The sequence below is a fragment of the Nelumbo nucifera genome, chromosome 3, assembly GCF_055504915.1.
Source record: "Nelumbo nucifera cultivar China Antique chromosome 3, China Antique-T2T, whole genome shotgun sequence".
Classification (NCBI taxonomy): domain Eukaryota; kingdom Viridiplantae; phylum Streptophyta; class Magnoliopsida; order Proteales; family Nelumbonaceae; genus Nelumbo; species Nelumbo nucifera.
The window spans coordinates 96,840,143-96,856,457 of NC_142651.1; the positions used below are offsets into that span (position 1 = coordinate 96,840,143).

At 37.5% G+C, this 16,315-nt stretch overlaps 1 protein-coding gene across 6 annotated transcripts in view; it reads left to right on the plus strand.

Annotated features, from left to right (window-relative positions):
- Positions 1-16,315, plus strand: part of LOC104586869 (piezo-type mechanosensitive ion channel component) — a 140,016-nt gene that overhangs the window by 48,881 nt on the left and 74,820 nt on the right. For 4 of the 6 annotated variants that reach the window (XM_010244242.3, XM_088900459.1, XM_010244241.2 and 1 more), the window contains 6 exons: positions 2,149-2,233; positions 3,288-3,503; positions 3,597-3,774; positions 5,555-5,683; positions 5,865-6,038; positions 6,224-6,460. In XM_010244242.3, coding sequence (XP_010242544.1) covers positions 2,149-2,233; positions 3,288-3,503; positions 3,597-3,774; positions 5,555-5,683; positions 5,865-6,038; positions 6,224-6,460 — 1,019 coding nt within the window. The remainder of the gene's footprint in view (positions 1-2,148; positions 2,234-3,287; positions 3,504-3,596; positions 3,775-5,554; positions 5,684-5,864; positions 6,039-6,223; positions 6,461-16,315) is intronic. The other 2 variants (XM_088900462.1, XM_088900461.1) reach the window with 1 other exon arrangement.

A 16,315-nucleotide genomic window follows, 5' to 3' on the forward strand; every position in this document is an offset into this window, starting at 1 on the left:
GGGGCATTTTTGTCTTTTAAGGGGGATTCACTAAGTTTATGGAAGATGGGATGTGGCCAAAACAGTGACCTTGTTTACTTGTCCCATATGGGAATTGGGATCTGCTCTTCACAGAGCGTTCCTCACATTGACCTCACAGCCACATCCCACTGTTTATGGGGAACATCTCCCATGAGTAATAATATAGGAGCATAGTTGTCAAGGTGATGCCTAGGTGACAAGGCACCCTTGGAGGCTCGCCTTACCCAGTCGCCAAGCAGTTTTGCATACTGTGTAATAGAATACTTTTATATTGTTATTTTTTTGAGATTACAATTATAAAATAGACATTATTAAAGAAAAATATTCATTTTTTGTGTTTATAAACTAATTTCTTTTTATTATTTTCTTATTTGTTAGGGTTTAATCAACACAAACATTGCTAACTGCTGTATCGAACCCTAAATGACTTCAAAATCTGAACCAATAAGTAAGGGAAGAACTTAAAATTTTGTCTAATCAACACATTTCTTCTTCCACATCATCATCATCATCATCATCGTCTTCTTCTTCTTCTTCTTCTTCTTCTTCTCCTTCTTCTTCCACCTTTTCTTATAACAGAAATAGGGTTCAGCCCCTATATTTTTTGACTTTTCTTTCCTTTCTTCTTTTTCTTCTCATAAATATGTTGGTTTTCTAGACTTAAACATGAAGTTTATAATTTTCTTATGAAAATTATGGATAGCTATTAAAGAAAGTTGGTTATGGAACCTAGGGAACTACCCTAGCATTTGTGATTTTTACTTTAAAAAATCCATGCCTAGGCGACAAGGCGCCCCCTATCGCCCAGCCTTGCCTTGGCGCCTTGAAAACTATGTATAGGAGTACAGGAGATGTTCCTGATGTGCGGCTGGTACATGCTGTGAGGTCAGTATGAGGGAGCGCTCTGTGAGGAGCAGATCCAGACTCACCATATGGTCCATTACCCTGTTAAACCTGGTTGATTATTCATATATTATAGACATGTCATTAAATATCTATGAATTATGGCATCCTTTTTCCTTCTTTGCATGCGTAGTTGTTTCCATTTTCACATGTTAATTGTAAAGTTTCAGTTGTTTGATCAGAAACTCATTGTTTTATTAACTTTATATAGAGTTTCTGTCATACTGTATGATCTTTCTGTAGTTATGGGGGATCGGTGTTTTAAAAGCGCAAAGCGCAGGGGTCAATTTGCACATGAGGTGCAAGGCGAGGTGCGCGCCTTTTTAAGTAAGGCACAAAAAATAAAAAAAGCGAGAAAATCAAAAAATTATTAAACATAATATTAATAAAATATAAACTTAAATTTTAAAATAAATTTTTTAAAAAACCTATTATGTAAAATTAAAATACATAAATATAACATGTAAAGCATATTCAAATGATAATTTAAAAATAAAATCAAACATATAAAATCCACAATCTCTTTTTTTCACAATTGCATTACTTCGAGTAGCTAGTATGATGTAAAACATATTCCATTCCTGATTCTACGATCCGCCTTTGTGCCACGCCCCTCGAGGCAAACTCAAACAAGTCCACGTTATGTCTTAAATTCTTAGTTCTCACACAAAAAAATAGTGATTTTATAGTTTTAATTGCTTTTTAAGAAGATACTTTATTAGGATGAATGAATGAACAACATTACCAAAAGGCGCACGCCTGGTAATGAATGAACAACATTACCATCCGCTGGACACAAAAAAAAGCAAAAAAGTGTCAAATTTTCAAAAGGCGCATGCCTGGACTGAGGCGCAAGGCGCACACCTAGGACCTGGGCGAGGCGCCTACCCTAAAATGCGCCTTGCCTGTGCGCGTAGGTGTGCCTTTTAAATCACTGTGGGGGATACACTTCTCTAAAGGGAGATAATTTTAAGTCTTTTCCTGCCTTCTTAAGTGGATGATCATTTTTCTTATTGATTAAATGGATTATCATGTTGTCTGAAAGATATGTTCTCAGCGAGCTAATCCATTAATTAATACCACATACTGATCTCTGGATCACTCCTAAATTCTATCATTGAAAGCTTCTCTTCCGTAATTTTTGAATTGGCTGTTATTTGGCTGCTCTGAGTCTCAGACATTATTTTTTGCTAGCAATGTTAATCAATTGTTCAATGATCATAGGTCTGGCGTGAGACACACCAATGTTTTATTGCAGAGAGCAGTTTTCCGGACATTCAGTATCAACTTTTTCACCTACGGTTTCCCGGTAGGCGTTCTATACTAATTGGAAACTGAGCTTTTATCCTGAACATTTTACTAATTTTAATATGGTGAGACTAGCAGAACCATCTTATCAGTCAAAATATGAAAAAAAGGAAATGCTAGCATGGCCATCTTATTAGATTGTTTATGAATTTTCGTTGTTTAGGGGTTGGCGTGTTGGATTATTGGAGTCAGGGAAGAAGTGCTCTTTTGCTGTTTTGTACAGTGAGGGGGATGTTTTCTGCCAATGGCTGGGCTGTTTCCATCTTTGTATCTGGCATGGTGGTGGTGGGGGTCCTTTTTGCTGGCTGGGGAAGGGGTAGGTATAGGTTGGTGGATATATGCTTATTTCTGGTTCTTTTTTTTTGATAAGCAACAAAGGGAGAAAGTTCATTGAAATCAAGGAGCACACAGAGGTGCAGCCAAAGAAGCGTACAAAGCTGGGCCTCCTAAGAGGCCATCCACATCTGACAACAGAGAAAAAGAAACACAATAAAGCAGAAACAGAACTGATTAGAAATTACACATTAGTAGCTGGTCCTGGGCATCCCCGATCTAAGTGAGATTTCCCAACCCCAGCCTTAGCTACAGAGTCTGCCAAAAATATTGGCTGCTTTTCATTTTCCATGGGCCTTATGGCTGCTTCTTGTATCTTCCTCTATGATATGTGATGAACTCTTTTGTTGCTGATGCATACACATTAGAAACTAGCAAAATGGAAGCTGCAACTCAGAATCCTTTATCTGAAGCTTTGTAGAAATCATTCTGAAACTTATGAAAAAGATTTTTTGGTCTTTTTTCATGATTGTGTTTGTATTTCTTTCTTTCTTTCTTTTTGTGTGTTTTATATGCGGATTTGTATGTGGAAGGGGCAAATTATATGCTTCTATTTCCTGTTTGTTCTTCCCCTCAGGCAGAGATGTCATTTTGTCTATAGTATGTTCAGGGATATCATTTATTCTTATCTGTGATTTCAGAGTTTAATTTATATTAGAATTTTAGCTGGATCATTTATGTTTTAGCTTATGTGTAAGACTTTTCAGTGGTAAATGTGACAGGTTTCCCTATTTGCTCTTTCATTTTGGAGTTTCAATTTTGCAAGTGTATGTGCATTTGGATTACTTGCCTATGTTGGCTACATTCTATATGCCTTCCCTTCCTTGTTCCACCTGCACCGGTTAAATGGTTTGCTTCTTGTTTTCATTCTGTTGTGGGCTGCTAGCACATATATCTTCAATGTGGCGTTCACACTCCTGAACAAGAAACTGCGGAAAGTAATTATCTATTCATTCAGGTGTGTGTTTTCTTTTTAAATTGATAGGTGAAATCTAAGAAGTTAATGGAATCATTCTACAATGTACTTGTAGGACATGAAGATTTGGGAAACCATTGGCTTGTGGCATTACCCCATTCCTGGATTCTTTCTACTAGCACAGTTTTGTCTTGGAATTCTTGTTGCCTTGGGTAATCTTGTAAATAACTCTGTTTTTCTGTACTTGTCTGATGAATATGGGCTATCCTCAAGTGATGATTCTACTGTTGAAGGTGAGTAGATTGCAGGTTTTAAGTTTCAATATTTGTAGTGCCATTTGTACTCTTATTTTTTTTTCATGTTTTTATTTGATAGAAGCTTTCCTTGTTATTTTATATATGTATTTTGTGTAGTTCATTCTTTTTTTTTTTCTGATGAATAACTTAATCAATTTTATTAAAGAAATTTCAGAAAGTACAACAGACAGGCAGCCCAGAGATTGAGATGGCCTGATCACAGAAATTGTACATCAAAGGGTACTACCATCCCTCCAAAAAACATTCCCTCTCTCTACCCCCTGTTTGACAATCAATCTGCCAAACCATTTCTGGACCTGTAAACCCAGTGCGCTGAGATCACTCTATTTCTCTGATGCTCTGTCTCCCTCATTAAATTCTTGTACTGCCAAGGACATCTTTCTCCATCTTTGCACCCAGCCCACAACCACTTGGAATCCCTCTGCATTATCACATTGACATAGAACATCCTTTTTGCCAATCTTAACCCCTGTAGTACTGCCAACATTACATAAGAAATTGATAAAGTTGAGCTGAGATATTTTAGGTCTGGATATATGGTTCTTCAAAGTATATGCCGTTGTTGTTGCCCAATCTGCTACTTGATGACTGATCTTTCCGATTCTCTATCTCTGACCTCATGTGACTTCTGCATATGGCTAATATATTTAATATTTTCTGTTTTCATCCACAAGAATGAAATTGTGTTTGAGACTTTCTTTTTCTCTTGCTTTTATGTTTCTTTTTCTAGCTTTTAGATCATCATCATAATCATCGTTGTCATTAGGGCTGTAAATTGATTGGATTTAATCTGATTTAAATTCGAATTTGATTTGTTTGAGTCAGACTTGGATATCCATTTTGCCATAATAGGATCTGAAAGATGTATCTGTTTATGAATCTGATCAAATCTGGATATTGCTTGATTCTGTCTGCTAAGATATATACATACATGTATAAAATACCATTTTTTTAGTATTAAAATTTTGTATAATTAAGTGGGGTTTTTTAAACATAAAAAATGAAATTTTATTAATATAAGAAAAAGTTACAAACAGGAAACCTGATGAGAAGTCACCAACCAAGAACACAAAAAGATAAAGATCCAAGCAGCTGCAAAATATTATCAAATACATCAGTTCTCCCATACAACATTTTGTCAAATGCATCAGTGATATTAAATCAGGGTTTGGGGGTATAGGGCTGCATGGGCAGTATTGTAATTCCCTGTGTGCAGTGCCTTAGTATACATGTTTTTTGCTCTATTTCAATGATATTATACTTTACCTGTTTCAAAAAAAAAAAAAAAAGATTCTATGAACTCCTACAAAGTCAGGAAGGAAGATTAATATCCAATCAATGATTCTTCTTCCAATAAGAGAACATAATTCCTCCATCGAATTTTTCCTTGTCATTGATGATTCTTGTGTTCCTCTCCTTCCAAATCTCCCAGCAGATTGCAAATGGTACGCGTGGCCACACAATTTTTTGCTTTCTTGCTTCCTCCCAGAATCTGCCAGCAAGCAAAAATTTCATTTGGACATCTAGGAGCCCACCTAGCCAGATTTGGATTGGATATCTGGATATCTAAGCAAATCAAATTTGAATCTATGTTTTATGTATCAGATATACCCCAATCTGAGTTCATTATGATCCATTTGCAATCCTACCAGTTGTTGTCATTGTCATCATCATCATCATTATCAACAAGCTTCTCCTTATTCTTAGGCTTCATGTAATTTTGAAGTCACTAACTTAGCTCATCTTCAAATTGCAGAGAAAGAAGAGACGAAAGTACTAATTGTGGCTACAATAGCATGGGGGCTACGTAAAAGCTCCCGTGGTATCACACTAGCACTGATATTTCTTCTTGCCATGAAACCTGGGTTCATCCATGCTATATATAGTAAGTAAAATAAAAAAAAAATTATATATTCATTTTTCATGGGAAGCCTCCAGTTTTCTGATTGTGGTTGTATGACCTTCAATTGGCTTTGAAATTTATGGTATATCAACCTGTTTCAACACAACAAAATGTACTGTATAGAAATTAACTGATTGGTTCCAAATTCATCTCTTTGCTTCAGTGTTTTTCTTTTTGACATATTTGTTAAGTCACACTGTGAGCCGAAAGATACGCCAATCCCTGATTCTTCTATGTGAAGCACATTTTGCATTGCTGTACATCCTTCAACTTAATCTGGTCCATGAGGCTTTGGTGCAAAAAGGCTCTTTGACCATGGAAATTCTGTCACAGTTAGGTAGGTGTTAGTACAGTTGTTATGCTAAAGTTATCTATTGTTTTAGAAAATATGATGTGATTTTTCCTTGTCGACTGGATTTTGTTTCTGCTTTGAAGGTCAACAATTATATAAATGTATTAATTTTTGTTGATTATCTGGCTGTGTTTTGTTTTGTTTATTGATTCCCTCTTTTGTATATGCAGGTCTCCTTGAACATGCTAGTTCCTTGGATTTCCTGGAAATTGCTATGCTTGTATGCTTGTGTGCAGTTCATAATCATGGCTTTGAAATGCTCTTTTCATTCTCGGCCATTGTGCAGCATACTCCCTCCCCTCCACTCGGGTTTAGCATTTTGAAAGCTGGTTTGAACAAATCAGTTCTGCTATCAGTTTATGCCTCTCCAACTGCCAGAGATAGTCAGTCTAACATCTCTTCCCATGGTATAAAATATAAACGCGTCCAGGGTTAACCACAACCTGGAATGGTTTATTCAATATTTTCAATTACTCCTTTAAGAAGTCGAGAGAAATTATTGGACTCTTTTAATTTCCTAAAGATGAAATAAGCAATCTTTTTCCTCCATATATTAATGTATGTATGCATGTGTATATATGTATCTTTGCTCTCTCTTTGTCTCTCTCCAGCCATTCTGTGGTATGCATCTTGAGTGAAGCCTTAAAGGTTGAGCTAACACGTTTTTCCTTATTGAACATGGGTTGTTTTATGGTTTCTATTAGTAGTCATCAATTTGTACTAAATCACTTATTCCACTGTCACAGTTCTTGGTCTTCTTTTTAACATGCCCAAACCATCTCAATCTTATTCTATATTATTGCAAATTGGTGGTACTCTTGACTTCTCAAATGCACTGTGTTCCTAATTTTATCCCTTCACTTATACCATTTAGCCATCTTAACATCTTAATCTCCCATTATGCTCATGGCCAATTATATGGCCATTTTTTACAACTCCCCTTAGTTCTAATTCCATGTTTGACATCTATAATTTCTTTTTTGTTGACAAAAGTTGGAGAGATTTTTTTTGATAGGAAACTGTAACTGTGATTAAAATTTAATGGAAGGTACACAGGCTCCAGCCCTGGAATCAGGGAACCTTAACCCCAGCAAGAACAAAATTACAACTCAGCCTAAAATAAAACTTCCCTGTTGATCCCTTGTTTGGCTAGTGTCAGCCAAACCATTTTCTGTCCTCCTCACCCACTTAAGAGACACACCAATCTTTCTTGTAAGTCTTCTAATTTCTCTCAAAGTCTGCTTGTGAATTCATATCCCCACTCTGCTTGTTTGTAACCACCCTATCACAACCTTCGAGTCACCCTCCACTTCCACATTTTGAAGGCTCAACTGCTTTGCCAATCTCAGTCCCTGAACAAGTGCTAAAATTTCAGCTCTTAGAGAGCCACCCACCCCTACAGGCCTAGAGAATAATGCCACTACCTTTCCTTCCCTATCTCTTATCACTCCACCTATGCATGAGGGACCTAGATTGCCATAAGAACTTCCATTAAAATTCATCTTAAAATTATGACTTATTGGTGGGGCCCAACTCCCATGAACCAAAGCCTTCAGGGAAGAAGAGTCCACAACTGCCTGCCAACTTCTCATAGTATCATCAAAGGAAAAGTTCTTGAACATGTCTGATGTTTTTAATCAATGTTTAACCTTAAAAGTGATCCTCTATTAGCTCTTCCTTTGATTTTGCCTTGAAAGAGTCAGTTATTTCTCTCTTCCCAAAGTTCCCAATCTACTTGCCCTTGTATCTCTCTAAATTGTCTTCCCTCTTTTCTTTGGCTGCCTCATGAAATTCATCTCAAAATACCTGCAACACAAGAAGGGGGTGTCCTCTTACAACCGAAGCGAGAAGCAAACCACATCCAAATGCAAGAAGAAGCAAATGAACATGAGATTAATAAGTGGGAAGTAGTTACCACAGTCAAAATAGAGGAAACAAATATTAGGGGAGAGACACCGATTTGGCCTCCTTTTTTGTAGCAAGTCACAAGTGTTTATCTTATTGAGAACCGCTTCCATCAAAAGGTCCTCACTCTTGGAGGTACTGGGCTACACCAAACCTCTTTAGCTGGAAAAGACATTGGTTGAGTTGAGAATGAAAGAGGGCATCAAAGGAGGAACACGAGAAGAACGCTGAAGGAGAGTTAGACCACACACAACTATTTAACAAGGAGGGATCGAAAAAAACATTACTCAAGACAGAAAGCAACTCATCAAGAGCCCCCATTAATTGATCTCGCCCCACCAGCATCATTGTACATGTCCACCTTCAACTTCAAGTATCCTTGCTTAGTGAATAAAATGCCTCTTCCAAGGTGCTTCTTCAAGTAATCACCAACTTTGCATTGACAAGATGTTGGGAGCATGCATGTTTTGGCTAAGAACACCCACTACATATGCGATTTCAGGTCTAGTCATAGACGTGTATAACAATTTCCCCACTAATCTCTGAAACTTTTTAACAACAACAAGTACCTCTTTATCTGCCCCAAGTTTGTGATTGAACTCAATAGGAGTGTTAGGTAGTTTGGTCCTTGACTCTAGAGTATCTTGAAGAAGGTCTAAGATGTATTTCCTTTGGGAAATGAAGATTCCCTTCTTGGAGCAAGTAACTTCAATCCCAAAGAAATATTGAAGAGGGCCTAGATTCTTAACTTCAAATTTAGATGTCAAGAATTTATTAGTTTTTTTTCTTTTTTTCTTTTTGAGAAAGTGTAAAGTATTTTGTTATAAGTGTTAAGCATATGTAATATAACATTGCTTGACTAGATACTAAGTGAAGGACTTGTACATCCTTTGTATGTTCCAGATACAAAAAGTATACTATAATCAAAAAATAAATTGTATGGTATATCCTTGAAACATCGTTGAGAAGTAGACCAAGAAACTACTCTACCCCAAGAATTGCTTCAATTTCACCACTCTTGACTCCTAATTTCCAGTAATGACTATATCATTCACATACACAATTAGGGTGACAATCTTGTCCTGACTTCTCTTGACAAATAGTGTTTGATTTGTCTAACACTGTCTAAGTCTCACATGTTGTTACCTTTTTGAACTTGCTAAACCATACCTTAGGTGATTGTTTCAATCCATACAAGGACCTTTTCAACCAACATATTTTCTGCTCACAGCCCTTGACATGAAAGCTTGAGGGTTGGATGTTGTGCACCTTTTTCTCAAAATCCCATTAAGGAATGCTTTGTTAATACCAAGTTGATGGAGATTCTACTCCAAGTTAGTAGCTAGCGATAGGACTCCTATAGAGTGTCAGTTCCAGTTGAAGAAGAGAAGAGACAAGAGAGTCACATGAAAATGGATGGGTGTGTCCTGTGTTCACACGCCCAGAAAAAGTTGTCCTTACAAGAGTAAAATATGTAATGTACAAAGAGATATACAAAAGAGCCAAATAAAAGAAAGTAAAATTACAAAGTTACCCCTCATCCTCTCTACATAGAGTTCATCTTAGCAACTGGGTCAAAGTTCTCAGTATAATCAACCATTACATCTGAGAAACCTTTTTCAACTAACCTTGTTTTGTATCTCTCCACAGATCCATCTGCCCTATGCTTCACTGAGAACACCTGCACCCTATGGCTCTTTCTCTTTAGGAAGATCAACTAGGTCCAACATATTCTTGTGTAGGGCACTTATTTCCTCCATAGCATCTATCCACTCAGGTAGAGCCAGGGCTTTTGTGATATTTTTTGGGATAGAAACACAGCTGATATGGCAAATAAGCAAGTATGACAGGAAGGGGATAAGGATAAACAAAAGGTGAAATGAACAATAGACATTTAATGGTACATGATTTAACACCTTTACACACAACAATGGGGGTATTAAGATATATATAAGCAATAGAACTAGAGATACCTTATTTCAATGTGTTGACAAGCCAACATATAATATATCGCTTTTTAGTTATTGGGGGAACCTGGTGCCTCCTAGAGTAGAGGCTTTTTCTTGGCTGGTAGTCTTGGGCAAGATCCTAACTTCCAACACTTGAAGAACATGGGCTTCAGCCTGGAAAGCTATTGCTATCTGTGTTGCTTAGAAGAGGAATCAGTTCACCTTTTTACTCTTGTAAGATTTCAAAACTTACTGTGGAATTATAAAGAAGATAGACTAATTGGAGACCATGGAGTGGAAGTATAAAGATGTAACAACTCATAGGAAGTTTGTGGAGAGGAGCAGGATCTTTGAGTTTCTAGTAGGGCTAAATTAGGAGTACGACATTACTAGACAACATATACTCACACATAGTGACTTGACTCTCTCCTAGGTCTACTCCTTGGTGTATATTGAGGAGAGTAGGAGGAGAGTTATGCTTTAGGCACCTACCATTGACTATTCGACACTAACTATACCCAGAGCTAAGGTTCCACAAGATAAAGTTGGTAGTTCTGAAGGAAAAGAGGACAACTTTGTGATTATTATAAGAGTAAGATAATGGATTTGGGGCTCATGGTCTCACTCTGAAGGTCCAAGGAAGATGGCCATGGGAGCGTGTTGGTAAGGCACCTAAGTTGGGCAATAACCCAACAATTTGCCGTCAAATTTACCTCCACCGACTTTGCCCATGGTACGTAGTTGGTACCATTAAGTTTAACCGAAGTCATTTGTACAGCCATGAAATCAGGTTGTACCATCACACTTGTTTTGTATTCACTGCCAGAGGTAGCCACCGGTTACTTCTGCAACACTCTCCCAAGACGAACACCTTCCCGACTCAACAACAGCATTCAACTGACTTAACTATTGTTTTTGAAACTTCAACAGCATAGCCGCAACCCCTAAACCTGGAACATCAGCATAAAAACTTCTACAAGCCAACCAACCTCCTGATTCCTAGAAAATAACCCACCAAACACATCAACCACAACCAACGATCATCCGAACTTCACATTCACAGTCCCTCTTCGAACTGCCGAGAGTCTAAACCACCATCAAACAGTTGATCAACAGTGCAGCTTGAGGCATAGAAGCCTCTTAACCTTCTGGATGATCAGTCCTTTTAGGGTCTTCCCCTTCCTCTCTTCTCGTATTGGTATAAAAACTCAGCCGAACCAGTTACAGGCGTCCTTCACTGATGCAGTCAGGAAACTTGATCAACCAGGCTCTGATACCATGTTATCAGGCTTGTATTTAATTAAATAAATAAAAAAGAAGCTTCTGATATGAGCCTAGACGGGGAAGAGATGGAGAAGAAGAAGAGAAGAAGAAGTTGAACAGAATAGGGCTTCACAGTCTCAATCGAAAGAGAGAACTGCCGCCCAGTATGTTTAATTCATAATAAAAGGTAAAATTACAATACTACCCCTGTATACAAATGCTTGAGAATAGAGACAAAAAAACACTGATTTAAAGAAGAGAAAAGATTAAAATAACCCTAGAACAAAGCTGTATTTTAAAATTCTTGTTTCAGGAGGAATAAATTCTGATGGCACAATTCTGATCTGCCTAAATGAGAGAATCTTAAGTGGGTCTGGTGGCTTCCCACTCTATTATTACATTAGGTGACTTAATAATAGGTAGAATGATATACGGTTCATTAATGTATTTACCAAAAGAGTCATAAAGTCCAAGTTAGGTCATTTTCTAGGCAAGTTAAGCATGCTAGCTACCTATGCTCAGCTACCAATAAAAAAATCTCTGCTCAGCTTGAGGAGAGTGTTGGGATATTGCATTCTTTTTGTTTCTGTTTTTATTTCTTATTGTTTAGTTATGGTTGGTTGGGAGTAAATGTAATTTTGAGATTAATATATGGGTGGGGGAGGGGGGGCTGCACACCTATAAGTGATTCTTCTCTGTAGCACCTCTATATTCCATCTATTCTCTCTTCCCCCTCTCTATTAACTCTTTTTTCTCATACTTCTTTTTCTACTCAGTTTAAACAAAGACAACTGAAATACCTAAAGAAAAGAAGAATAGTCAAAGGAGCAGCAAGTGAACCTCCTCTGAAAAAGCATAATGCATCAATAGTTTGCCTCATGGTTCTTTGACCATCTACCATTAAAATTTTATCATGGTAGACTGCCATCAGAAAGTGGCAATCTTACGACTTGAAAAGATTATTGTTAGTCATAGTCATATTCAAGATTTAAAATGTCGGTCATCCAAATATAAGAGATATGTCGGAAATATTGGATGGAAATATTGTAAAAATTATAAACATGGTGGAAACATTGTAAAATATGCAAAATATAGAATGATATTTTATGAAATGGTAAAAGAAGCATAGGCACACCTTTCTAAATTATTATCTTGTCTAAATCTTTAAACAAGGCTAAGAAACTAAGGTTATAAGACAAGAGAATATGTTTTGAAGTTTCCCTGTAAACCTTAAGATTAAGAGTTTCATAATAGAATGAGTTAAAGCAAAATTTAAACTCATAGAAAATGTAAATAGTTGTAATAGATCAAGCATATAATCTATTATACAAACAAAAAATTAATAATTAACTTCATGTTTGAAATGAATATTGAGCTAGCTCCAAGTGGTAATCATGTAAGTTAGGTATACAATAACATCGTTACTTCACATACCACAATATTGTCACCAACTTATGTTATAATACTATCTCTTGGACTCTACATAGTACTGGTAGTGTTCACTAGGAAATATGTTGATTCTAATAAAATTTCATGTTGCTACCCATGGAAGTGGAAACTATCTCTTGTACTCCACATAGTGCTGGTAGTGTTCATTGGGGAAATGTTGGTTTCGGTAGAATTCCGTGTCATTACCCATGGAAATGGAAACATGTCATGGAATATTAAGGAAAATAGGGACATTTTAAACCATGGTCATATTATGTGTTTCTAGCAAGTTGGGCACTTAATTTTAATACTGTTAAACTGTTAATTTGACACTTGTTGTAAAACTGCAATATTTGTGTGCTTATGAGGTTTAAATAACACATTCAATAATCTACAATAAAAGAAAACAAATAGGAGAAAAGAAAGAGATTGAAGAGAGAAGTGATGGAGGAAGAAGATGAAAGAAAAGGAAGAAGAAGAGAGAGTTGTTCTGAAACCTCTCTTCATCCCCCAATGATCTCTTTTATTCTTTTGTTGTAAAAAATAAGGACAATTACATGAGTGCCCTTTGTAGGGCGTCCATCACTAAAGACAACGATAAAAACCAAGAAAACAGGCCCATAACTAAGGCCCACTACCTACTAACACAAGTCGTAAACATAACTTAAAGAAAAACAAAGAAACTAAGGCCCATTCAACCCATTATCTCTACACTCCCCCTCAAGCTGCGCATAGATATTAGTCATGCCTAGCTTGCTTACACAATGTTGTAACTTTGCCTTGGGGACACCATTGGTCAGAACATCTGCTAACTGTTGCTCTAAGGTAATAAAAGGAAGGCAAACTTCTTTGGAAGCTACCCTTTCTCTTATAAAATGTTGGTCAACTTCAATATACTTTGTCCTGTCATGTTGGACTGGGTTGTGAGCTATGTTGATTGCAACTTGATTATCATAGTAAAGCATTAAGAGCTTGTCATGTGTAATACCCATCTCCACTAGAAGTGACTTGAGCCATAACAACTCTGGAACTCTATGTGCCATTGCCCTGTACTCTGCCTCAATCAAAGACTTGGCTACTACTAACTGTTTCTTACCCTTCCAGGAGACAATGTTCTCTACAACCAAGGTATCAAATGTAGATTTCCTATCATTAATACAACTAGCCCAATCGGAATTTGTGTAGGCCTCTAGCTTTATGTGTCTATGCCTAGAGAAGAAGATACCCTTTCCTGGAGTTACTTTCAAGTAACATAGAACTCATTCTACAACATCCATATGAATGTCTCTAGGGGCATGCATAAATTGACTGATCACACTAACAACATATGAAATACCTGGTCATGTCATGCAAAGGTATAGCAACTTCCCCAAAAGTCTTTGGAACACTCCCTTGTGTGCCAAAAGCTCACCATCATCAGTTGAGAGTTTATTGTTAGCATCAATAGGTGTAGAAATAGGTTTGGCACCAAGTTTCCCAGTCTCCGTGAGAAGATCTAACACATACATCCGTTTGGAGATGAAGATGCCATCTTTAGACCTAGCAACTTTGATTACCAGGAAATATATCAATTCCCTTAAATCCTTAATTTCAAATTCTTAGTTTAGGAATGTCTTGAGTGCCTGAACTTCCTCTATACCATTCCCTGTAATGACAACCTGAGTGCCTCGCCTCTTCACAAACAAGGTATGGTCGAACTATGCTGTACTCAACAAATGTAGCTCTGAATCTATCAAACCAAGCTCCTGGGGATTGCTTGAGGCCATAAAGAGATTTCTTCAACTTGCATACCTTGCCCTGTATTTTTTACCATACATACCCGGTGGAAGTGACATATAAACCTCTTTAGTTAAGTCTCCATTTAAGAAAGCATTGTTCACATCAAGTTGATATAAGGGCCAGTCATAACTCACTGCCAAGGATAACATAACTCTCATTGTGGTCATTTTTGCAACTGGTGAGAAAGTCTTTATATAATCAACTCCATATACCTGAGTGTAACCCTTGGATACTAGCCAAGCCTTATACCTCTCAATGGTGCCATCAACATGATACTTTATAGTGAACACCCACTTACACCCACAATATCCCACAATATTTCAATTCTCATAGCCTCCCTCCGTCCTGACTTAGACAAGGCCTCTATAACTGACTTGCGTATAGGTTGAGAAGAAATGGAGGCTAAGAAAGAATGATAAGATGGGGATAACAAGCTATAACACAGGTGTTTGGAAATACAATGTGCTATGCATTTCCTCTTACCTTTTCTCATAGAAATTGGTAGGTCCAAGTCTGGGAAGGGAGGATCTGGAGCAGGCGGTGGAGGACATGTCCTCTCTTCAGGGGTTGAGAGTGTCTAAGGCTCAACTATAGACGAGGGAACAACCTGATCATGCTGTAGCCTTTGTCTCTGGTACCACCTCTGAACAATAGGATGAGTAATAAAAACTGGAGGATTAGTAGGAGGAGGAGTATGAATGGTAGAACTAGGAGGAGGAGGAGTAATAAAAACTGGAGAACGGAGGTTCTGCCACTGGAACAAGAAGAACCACAGGAGACTCAACCTCAGGATCAACTAGAAGGCAGAGGAAGTGGTGAAGAAAACATTTCAACGTGTAGCGAAATATAGAGGGAGAGAAAGGAGAAAATATTTTCTTTATTAATCTTAAAACACATTGAGCATACAACTTAAATAAGAAAAGATAGGAAAGGCTAACCCTAGAATCTCTCACAATTAGGGATTGGCTAATTCTTTTCCTTAATCCTACGATATGACATTCCTAAATTTATTCAAATCTCTAACAAACAAATCCTAACTTTCCTAATTTACCGACACTCCCCCTCAAGTTGGCGCAAAGATATCTATCATGCCCAACTTGCTAACTTGAAGCTCAAATGGCTGTCTCAACAAGCCCTTAGTCAAAACATCTGCAACTTGCTGCGTGGTTGGTACAAACGGAGTGCAAATTATTCCCTCTTCAAGCTTCTCCTTTATAAAGTGTCTGCCAATCTCAACATGTTTCGTCCTGTCATGTAGAATCGGATTATGAGCAATGCTGATAGCTGCCTTGTTATCACAATACAATTTCATAGGGAAACTCACTGGTCTCTTAAGATCTGCTAGAACCCTCTTTAACCAAAGAACCTCACACACTCATTGAGCCATTGATCTGAATTCAGCCTCAGCACTACTTCTAGCAACTACACTTTGCTTCTTGCTCCTCCAAGTAACTAAATTGCCCCAAAGAAATGTGCAGTACCCCGAAGTTGACCTTCTATCAGTAATCGAACCTGCCCAATCCGCATCTGTATACACCTCAACCCCTCTCTTCTCATTTTTCTTGAAGAAGAGTCCTTTTCCTGGTGTGCCTTTTAGATACCTAAGAATTCGATACACAGCTTCAAGATGTTTTTCGTACGGGGAGTGCATAAATTGACTCACCATGCTCACAGCGAAGGCAATATCAGGACGTGTATGTGACAAGTAAATCAATCTTCCAACCAGTCTTTGGTACCTACCCGTATCTACTGGAATCCCATCTTTAACTTCTCCAAGCTTAGCATTAACTTCTATCGGAGTGTCTGGAGGTTTGCAACCATTCATTCCAGTTTCTTTCAAGAGATCTAGAATATACTTTCGTTGCGAAACCATAATGCCCTTCTTTGATCTTGCCACTTCCATTCCAAGAAAGTACCTTAGCTGGCCTAAGTCTTTAA